The sequence below is a fragment of the Diadema setosum genome, chromosome 5 (assembly GCF_964275005.1).
Source record: "Diadema setosum chromosome 5, eeDiaSeto1, whole genome shotgun sequence".
NCBI classification, from domain to species: Eukaryota; Metazoa; Echinodermata; class Echinoidea; order Diadematoida; family Diadematidae; genus Diadema; species Diadema setosum.
Window position 1 is genome coordinate 3,548,523 of NC_092689.1, and position 10,212 is coordinate 3,558,734.

The 10,212-nt window shown below is 38.3% G+C and overlaps 1 protein-coding gene across 1 annotated transcript; it reads left to right on the forward strand.

The window, feature by feature from the left end:
* Positions 1-4,318: 4,318 nt before the first annotated feature.
* LOC140229006 (uncharacterized) lies at positions 4,319-9,266 on the forward strand. Its single transcript, XM_072309269.1, has 4 exons — positions 4,319-4,536; positions 6,157-6,629; positions 6,870-7,052; positions 7,761-9,266. The coding sequence occupies exons 2-4, from the start codon at positions 6,158-6,160 to the stop codon at positions 8,060-8,062; spliced, it is 957 nt and encodes a 318-aa protein (XP_072165370.1). The 5' UTR covers positions 4,319-4,536; position 6,157; the 3' UTR covers positions 8,063-9,266.
* The last annotated feature ends 946 nt before the right edge of the window (positions 9,267-10,212 follow it).

A 10,212-nucleotide genomic window follows, 5' to 3' on the forward strand; every position in this document is an offset into this window, starting at 1 on the left:
AACAAGCGGTCATAAGGATTGTGAACCTGCTAATGACATACTCTATTTATTTGTAGATATAAATCTGTTTTATCATGCGGATTATCAGATTTCATTTGTAAGTAGTTTTCACAGATATTTTTTGTTGTTTTTGTCTTTGCACATGATAGAGAAATAGTACAACTACAAATAAACCAAATGGTGCAGAGTCACTCCAGTAAATGTGGAGCAACATTTGAGACTCATCACACTAAATTCAGTATTTTGATTACGAAGAAAGGGCTTGACTTTTATCAGACATTGATGTTGTCAGTATTATGGCAAACTCGTAATATAAACCTTATCTCAGAATCTACTCACATTTTGTAAGACAGTTCTCATAATATTATATTCTGCGTGATAGTTTCGTACTTGTACAAATCATTTAAACTATGTCTTGAATTTCTGGTAATTCAAAGTCGAGATGTTTTTCCATCCATATTTTTCATTGGATGTTGAAATCAGTTGCATTGGAAAAAAAAAACGAGGAATATTATTGGTTATGTTTTTGATTATTATTTAATATTTTGTGTTGTTGTTTTTTGTTGGCAGAGGAAAAAGTTCATATTTATATTTTTCTTGAAATCATGACTGTGTATGTCATGTGACACTTAGAATCTGTATAACGGATTTACTCTGGTGTGAATATATAGCTGCCAGGTAATATGTATATGCAAAATGAAGTTGTATGATGTCTAGATCTCTTTAGCCAGCTCACTGTGGACAATAAACAAAGGTTTTTATAAAGATCATTTGTTTTGAAGAAGAAGAAAATGACATGTAGAGTGACTTTATGCATTTGAATAGTACATTTGTTTTTGAAAACACTACAACTGAATTTCTAAAAATAAACCCGCAGGCATTTAATTCTACATCGCGTGTCAGTATCTTGAACATCATTTCTTTATGCTGTCACACTCGTCACAGTATGGTGAGCTCCAAATTGGAGCTGAGGTGTGTGTGTGTGTGTGTGTGTGTGTGTGTGTGTGTGTGTGTGTGTTTGTGTTTGTGTTTGTGTGTGTGTGTGTGTGTGTTTGTGTGTGTGTGTGCCTGTGTTTGTGTTTGTGTGTGTGTGTGTGTGTGTGTGTGTGTGCATGTGTGTGTGCGTGTGTGTGTGTGCTGTAATATGAGACAAGTTGGATGGGAAGGGGAGGGGTTGAAATACAATGTGTAGATTAAGAATGAATTATGTTAGTCGTTATGATACCTACAATTTGAGGTAAGGAGAGAAATTAGTTCTTTTTGCCTTGTTTTTTTCAATATATTTTAACATTTGTTTCATTCACTGATATTTTGGTGATATAAGCTTTGCCTTAATAATGTCATCAATTTAAGTTTGATGTTTACATTCTAGATGACTGTTACTTTCTATTATTGATAACAAGTAAAGATTACTGAAAAAAAAAGTGTGTGTGTGTGTGCGTGTGCACGTGTTGATGGAGTTAAGAACGGGTGGCTCATCGTTTTGTAGCCACCGATCAAACCATAGTAGAGGTGTCTTAGTTTTGTTGTTCCCCAAAAATTAAAATTTATAAAGTTGATGTTCTTTTACTCGATAAAATTAGTGATTGGAGATACTTATAATTAAAGGAGAATTAAGAAGGATGAACATTTTGTAAGGTAACTTCATTTTCTGACTAGCGACAAGAGAAGATGGAATGAGAATATTTAGGTAAACTACTAGTAAATTATCATATTTCCATATTGAATGAGCCGTCCCAGTAAGTAGTTTTAGTGGGTCACATTAACATACTTATAAATGATAAGCTATATTATATGTGACCAAAAGATTAAAATGGTGATTCATTTTCATTTTAGGAAGAAGTTTTGTGCATGGATATTAGCTGTGTCATGAATGCGGTTAATACTACAGAGTAGGGCCTAATTTGAGATCAAATGGGAAGTGAGGCAGGTTGATCCAAATATCCACAACTCTTTTTGGTTGTTGGATATTAAAATTTTAGTTGGGCTATCGGAGAAAGAAAAACGGGTGCTGTTTGTTATTCCGAAGGTTCGTTAATCCGAAACACATAAATTCCCTATTCCTAGAGGTTCGTTAATCCGAAAAATAAAAAAGGGTTTGTTTATCCGAACATTTGTGGCGTTATTCCAAAGGTTCGTTAATCTGAAAGTTCGTTAATCCGAAAATGAAATGGGGTTCGCTATTCTGAAGGCTCGTTTATCCGAAAATGAAATAGGGTTCGTTATTCCGAAGGTTCATTAATCCGAAAATGAAATAGGGTTCGTTATTCCGGAGGTTCGTTGATCCGAAATGAAATAGGGTCCGTGACAAACCTTCAGAATAACAAGCTTTGTTTCATTTTTGGATTAACTAACCTTCGGAATAACGAACCCTATTTCATTTTTGGATTAATGAACCTTTAGAATAACAAACCTTATCACATTTTTGGATAAACAAACCTTCGGAATAACAAATCTTCTGAATATCGAAGCTTCGTAATAGCGAACCTTTGGACTAAAAAACCTTCGGAATAACGAACCTTCGGAATAACGAACTGTAACCAAGAAAAACAAGGATATTAAGGATCTTCTGTTTGGGCAAAATGAGATAAAACAAACCCAGTATTTTAGATGATATTCCTCTTATCTGTTTGTGAAGGATGTTAGCATTCAATAAACACCTTACAGTATTTTAATACAACTTTGGTAAAGTTAGTGGTTACAAAATGCATGAAGGGAAACATCTTTATGATTAAGTTAGGAGAAGGGTAGACCAGGAATTCACTATTTGACCTGTTTGGGAATTTTGTTCAAGAAATCAATCTTCAAGGGATTTATTTTCTTTGGAGAATTTTAATTTTACAGAGATCCTGAACAAGATAAAAAAGACAATTGGTGGAAAGAGAGAGATATAACACTTATAGGAAAATTCCAGCTAACGAAAACTGTCATCTTGTCAAAATCAATTTACATCAAATCACTTGAAGTAACTTTCTTGTCTCTCATTGGGTATTTTTAGAAGTGGAAAAAAAAAACTCCTTTGAAGTTTTATGGAATGGCAAAGTTCCATTTAGATGAACATCATCTAGATCAAGACTATGAGATTTGGGGTTTGATTATGACAAATTTTTTTGTGTGTTTAAAAGACAAATTTAGTGTACGGAGAAAAGAGGGGTGGACATTGTACTTTAACCAAAGTTTTAAAACAGTTGAGATGGATTGATTTTCATATGTGATTTTCATTAATCTGTCACAACATATGTAAGAGCACCTCCTCTTATTTTGAAATTGTAAAGGCTTGGATAGATATTGAGATACCAGTAGGCACCATTCAGTATACAGATATATTGAAAATGTTGATGTTACTTGAGTAATAATTAACAATAAGACATACATTTGTACAGAGATATATACAAGGTGGGGATGAGTTGGGTACATGATGTTGTATTAAATAATGGTCATTTGAAGTCTTGGTTGTATTTTCCACATCTAGGCTCATTTATTCATTCCTTTTGTTCATTCACAGTACTATCGGCCAGGGCTGTTCAGTTAGTCCATGCAACAAAAACAAGTTGGATCATCATCAAAATACAAATATAAAACAATGAAATAAAACCTACACAGACAAGTTATCAAATCCAAATGAACATTTCAAAAAGTGAATGTCACTATAAATAGAAGGTTGAAGTTATTATTACTAAAAGAAATCACAAAGAACAAAAATTATGTCAAATAAAACATTCCACAATCAAACAAGAAGTAAATATCAATCATGATTTTAACAAGAGAGAGAGAGAGAGAGAGAGGGGGGGGGGGGAGAGAGATCACTAAGATTTCACATACAAGGAAAGACACAAATAACCAAAAAAAAAAAATACTGTACATGGAAAAATACACCAATACTAAATCTTTGCACGCAGTATGCTATTTATCAACCATTATAAACCATTAAAGCACAGGCCTACCATAAACAATGATACTCAGAAATACAATTGTACAAAAATACAAAATAATGTGAGTCAAATAAAAAAGGAATATACCAACTAACTCATGTGACATTCAGCATACATGACAGAAAAACATAAAATTATTATTATTATTATTATTTTTTCATTTCCCCCCCCCCCTTTTTTTTTTTTTGAGCGAAAATGGGAGGGGGTGGGGGCTGCAGTCGGAGGGGGAGGGGAGAGCCGCTAGCTAGCGGTGCCATGCCTGGCGAAAAATTATTCTCTCCCACCTCTCCCTGGTTGGCCTGCCTGGTACACTGATACTACTTGCTCCCTTCGCTGCTATACGTGTACACCGCGGTGTAGCGACCGGTACGCTGCACCGACCGGTATAGTACGCCGCGGTGGAATCACACGTGTGCTCTGTGTGCCCGGAGCGAGAGCGAGCTTGTCTTGTTTATCCCCTCCTTCTAGTTCAGCATGAAAGATCATCGTTTCAGTCATCAGTTGTTATATTGTAGGAACAAATACTGTGTGACCTGACTGTATTTACCATTTCTTTCTACTTTGTGAAGTTGGGGGAAGTGCGAGGCTATACCCTTAGTCCGACGTGAGTAAATTTATGTTTCCAAATTGTTATGCACGCATGTGAAACAACATTAGAAGTTCATTAGCCCGACCAGACGCTGTTACGCTATGCGAAAACAGCGTCTGACGAGCGCGGCATGCAGCCTCAAAGTGAGGAACCTCAACACAACTACAAAACTTAGGAAAATGTATACTTTTCTCCTTTAAACAGAATACTTTACTCACGTTAAATGCATGTTTCTATTACAGAAGAATAGTTTGCCACACTGGGTCCATGGAGACCACTTGCGATAAGTCCGTGGAACAAATAATGACACTTTCTGGCGCAATTCCTGACCGTCGGTACGTCGCGACGTACCATGTACAGCGACTGGGCTGTGTATAGTTAGGCCTGGCGTGAAAGATTGTGTACCGTGTGGACATGCTGGATATGATGATCAATTTCGGTAAGTTTCATTGCGTACATTTGAATACTGATAGCATCAGATGTAGAGTAAATATTGAAAAGTATACTCGTTGAGTTTGAGGTGACAAAAATGATGTTAAGTATCAAAATTCAAAGCTATCGTAATACGATTACGTCGCTCTCCTAGTGGTTGGTGGTCGCGCGCGTACAGCCCTGTCGCGACGTACCATGTACAGCGACTGGGCTGTGTATAGTTAGAAGTTCATAGAACATTGTTATTTATATTATCATGTGCTCCCTCTAGAGAGAGCTTCATTTATGTTGATATTTCTTGTGAATGATGCTTTGACAAAATCTTCTCCTTTTTTGCGTGTAAAAAAGCAAGGCAATCAAATATAGGATCTATTTACCAATAGAGTACCAACCCCAGCCAGGGCGGGCGCTCGCGCTCCAGTTACGGTGATAGTCTGATACAGCAATACAGGAACTGTTGTATAAACCTCTGGTTAGATCTACCATTGAAGTCTTCAATTGCCATGTCTCAAAGAAATGCGTGTAGTTTAATATACACTGATGAAATGAATGGCAGTGGAATGGTGACTTAATAAACCAGGATAATAATAGAAAAAAAGCAGCATGTAGAACCTCAAGCTCAACAAGGCTCATACAGCATTTTACGTGACAAATTCAGAATGGGGGAACAGTGCATTTTGTCAGACCTGGAGATGTGCTAAATGCTGCCTCCAGAGCTGCATGTGGATATTGCATGATAAGCTGTTATTTTCGAGAGGGTTTAACTTTCGCAAATTTCACGAATCACTGTTGGACCGTGAATTAACACATGAAAATGTCACCATGCCATGCACTAGGATAATATTCCTATAGTGCACGTAGAAAGCCTCAATGTCAATTTGTAAAATCAACATCTCACAAAAATGTCCCCGCACCCCAATCTCATTCGCAAAAATATCTGTCTGTGAAAGTAACAGCTTATACACTATTTATCATGTCAATGATGTTTGATATTCTTATTTAGCTTTCTCCTTCAGCCCGAGCGTTTGGGCTGGTCGCAGTTAATTTAGCTTTTAGCACATGTAATTAACATTAGAATCTAATGATGGCCAGGACTCGGAGAAATGTAATTAGTACTCATTTAGATTTTTTGTAGTCATTTGTATGCATATTTTTATGTAATCTATGACCTCTGTCTGATGATGTTTCTTCTGTCATTTACAGGATGGCACTGGTGCTGAGGTTGCTGGGTAGGCAAGCAGCACAGGGCACTGTCAGAGTTCTAGGCAGGCGATGTCTGTCAACAGACAGTGGCAGCGGGTTCAAAGTTCGCACACTGCATCATAAGGAATGTGCAAGCCTTGCCATCAGTCAAACACGTGAGGGCGCCAGGCTCACCAGTGAGGACTTGAAGCAGCTGCACCAAATTGACCCAGAAGGCTTCTTCGTGGCGTTGGATGATAACGGGGACATTGTTGGAACCATAGGAGCTGTGCGATGGACAGACAAGCTGGGCCATATAGGATTTTATCATGCTGTAGATTCAGCAAAGGACTTGGGTGTGGAAGAGGCCCTATGGACAGCTGCAATGTCTCACCTAGGTGACAGGAATGTAGGGATAGAGGTCGATGCTGCCGATGCGGAAAAGTGCGTGCAGCTTGGATTCCAAGAAGTGTGGAGAAACGGGTGCTTCAAAGGTGCCCTCACTTGCCACTTTGTGCTAAAGAGAGTGATGTACTTAATGTCAAGAAAATATTTAGTGAAGAGTTTTGCCATAACTTAAGTACACATATTAACATTGATTATCATTACATTGTATTTAGGGCAAACATTTGTTCAGAATGATGATTTCTTGCTTTAAATGTGTTGTTTGCAAACACAATGTGTAGTGTTTCTAATATCCTGAAACAGCTTGAATTTGATTTTTTCTCTTTAAGGTGTGGGTGTTGCTCTGCTTCCGGAGATGCAGTCCACAAACATCGTCAAGCGCATAACTGAGATGCCGTTCAGCAAGGTGGCCTACTTTGATGAGGACCTGTTTGGCCTGGAGAGGATGAAGTTCCTGTACAAGTGGGCCAACGTCAAACCTCCAACAGGGCACTCCTATGCTCTCAGTGAAGGTTAGAGGCTGCCATGCAAAGTAGAGAACTTATTTGTAATACAGCAGGGATGTATCGTAGAGAAATCAACTTACTCTGGCTTGAATTGATGACACCTCATCTGAAAATATCGAAAGGAATATTGCAGAATGTTCCTTTCATGGGATCTTGAGTGGTAATTGTATAGAGTAAATGTGACAAATTTTTAGATGTGTAGAAAGGACTTGTAATCTTCTCTGACAAGTGTTTCAATCATTGAGATGGAGAAGTAATATTCTTCTCTTTGAACTGTGTAGAAAAAAAAAAATTCGAAAAAAAAAATGTCTAAGTGATAATGGGTATCTGTGTGAAAGAAAATGTTCTGTACATCTTTGTCAGCCTACAGGCTATCACATGGACAAAATCTTCTGCTCCCAGCATGCAATACTGCACATTGGCACTGGTCTGACTGTCCCTGACGAGTAGAAATCACTGTCGGACCAGTAACTTTGTAGGAATGAACCAATAAAAGAAATGGAGAAACTAGGTTCGTACTGATCTGACAGACAGGTTGGACCAGTAGAAAAAATGGGTTAGTGTGCAGTCCTGCAGTATGCATATAAGGGTCTTTGCAACCTAGTGCTTTTGTCACCCTGTCAATCCTTAATACAGATGAGGATATGCCTTCTCTTGACCAGGATTGTAGGTGAATTCTTTATCTCATTTCTGCTCTTCTTCGTCATTTTGAAGGTGACACAGTTCTGGGATACGGAGTCCTTCGGCAGTTGCACAAAACTGGCCACCACCGCATAGCTCCCCTCTACTGCCGTAACACCGCGGTGGCCCAGGTCCTGCTCTTGGCCCTGTTGAACAACATCCCCCAGGAGCCGGTGTACGTGGACTCGCCCCTCTCAAACCCGTCTTTCACCCGGATACTTGCCACCGACCTTCGGATGGAGCAGATTGGCGAGCGGGTCAGGATGTTCAGCCGAGGAGATCCGGGATTTCCCCTCCAGAAGATGTTTGGTATGCTGAGCTGTGACCTGGGATGACCTCACTGAGGATGCCAATCTCCATGACAACAGAGACTCAGGATATAAACATTTATTCTATATTACTGCATATGGCAAACAGCTTGCTGTCTCAAATGGTGTACCCAGCATTACCCTGTACTTCCTTTAATAAAATGCAGGTGCTTGAAATTGGACATTCAGACAAAAAAGCCTTGTGAAGAAGTCCAGGGGGGCATTTCATGAAGGAACTTGTCGGATAAAATGTCTGATCCGACAAGTTTTGAGAAATTCTTTAGTCTGATTGGCTGATTTCTCTAAACTTGTTGGATATAATTGACTTGTCGGACATTTTATTCGACAAGTTCCTTCATGAAATGCCCCCCTGATTTCCATAGGAACAAACTCAGCCACTCTCCATGTCTTGACCTCTGTGGTTTCTTGAAGCTCACATGAGGTGTGTCCAGCTCAAACTACATTTTGGATTAGCGATTTTGATTTTGAAGGTTTTTTTGGATGTCTGTCTTTTTAATTCAAGAGTGTTTGTAGCATCTTCTACTTATCCTGCAGGTGAAAACAATTGTCATTGCCATGAACAAAATGCTGCGTGTATGCAACAAGTTTTCATCTCAATGCCCGAAACTATTTTCAGGTTTTGATGAGGATGACAGAGCTTGCATTTCTTCTGCAAGACTTTTGAGTATGCATTTTGCTTAAAACTTTCAGAGGTATGAAAAGCCAACTTTGTATTCTCCTAATCAAGACCTGTTGTAGGAAAAAATCCTTGAAGTTATTCCATGTGACATGTATACAGGATATGTGGATTGAGAAAGTAACCAAGATTTTTCTTTCTGTCATGCAGGATTGGCAACACCTGATTCCATATTTCATGTGTTGGATTTAGTATTATAACCACAATGATTTCTGCTGAAAATCTACCATACTTCTAAAAATTATATGTTTTGAGGTCGTGATGCCCTCAAATACGACTGTAAAAGAGAGATATTGCCTATTAGTTTCACATGTACATGTACATGGTCTTTTCCTCAGAATTGTTGTGGGGCTGAAAATTGATTTCAATCTCCTTGAGATTTGTCTATGAAGCAAGTTATTGCCACTGCCTTGATATGCAAGTATGACAAGATCTTGATTATTGAGGGTCTGCAGTCTTATTCTTGTTTGTTCACCATAATGAGTGGAATCGTGAATTTGTGATTACTGTGACTGCGAACTCTGCTTCCAAAATGTGAAATGGCTAGTTTTATGGCTTTTTATTGTGACTACTAGATTTCATTGATATATGATGTGCACATGGTTTGATAATCGTTATTGTGCATGATTATAATATACATGTACGTATGTGTGTGTGTGTGTGTGTGTGGTGTGTGTACCAACTACTTACACATCAGTGCAAAATGTTTCAACCAAATTATAAATTATAGCAAATTAAAAGACAGTCAGTCTTGCATGCACATGGAAACACACACACACACAAATACAAACATCAATGAACATATAAAGGGGATGGCTAGTACACTGTAACTGAACAGTGGGAATCGGTGGGAATGCTGGGGGATGATCATTCCAATCCTTGTGGCATTCATTTAAGAGTACATTACAGCTATATACATTGTATCTATTGTTGTGTGAAAATCATTTGCTTCAGAATGGTCTTGTATTTAAGTAATGTGCAGTTCAATGTTTCCAGGTTAGCATGCCTGTACAGTGACGGGGGGGATCGTTAACAGGCCATCGTTAATGGCCTGTTAACGATCGCCCCGTCACTGTACAGGCATGCTAGCCTGGAGACATTAAAGGGACTGTACAGTACTGGTTGAGGTGGGGATTCATGTTTTGAACATTCCTAAGTGGGATAATGAAAAGCCTCTTATGAAATATGAAAGAGCATGTAATTTTAAGAAGGATTCAACGTTTATTTCATGAAAATTGGTATTCAAATGGCTGAGATATCCAAAAAAGTGCTAATAATAAAAGGCGACATGCCACAACTTAATTAGGATCTCTTTGTTTCACCTTGTTTTTGGATATCTCAGCCATTTCAAAACCGATTTTCATCGAATAAACTTTTGATACCCCTTAGAACTGCATGCTCTTTGACATCTCATAGAGTGGTTTCTGAATATCTCGCAAAACGTTAAAAGCTAAATCCTCACCTCGACCAGAACTGTACA

What these genes read in the sequence shown, in the direction of transcription:
- LOC140229006 (XM_072309269.1), top strand. Translation starts at nt 6,158, where the DNA reads ATGGCACTGGTGCTGAGGTTGCTGGGTAGGCAAGCAGCACAGGGCACT. An exon ending in GAGAAACGGGTGCTTCAAAG is followed by an intron (nt 6,630 to 6,869) that starts GTGCCCTCACTT and finishes TTTCTCTTTAAG; the next exon opens with GTGTGGGTGTTGCTCTGCTT. An exon ending in CTCCTATGCTCTCAGTGAAG is followed by an intron (nt 7,053 to 7,760) that starts GTTAGAGGCTGC and finishes GTCATTTTGAAG; the next exon opens with GTGACACAGTTCTGGGATAC.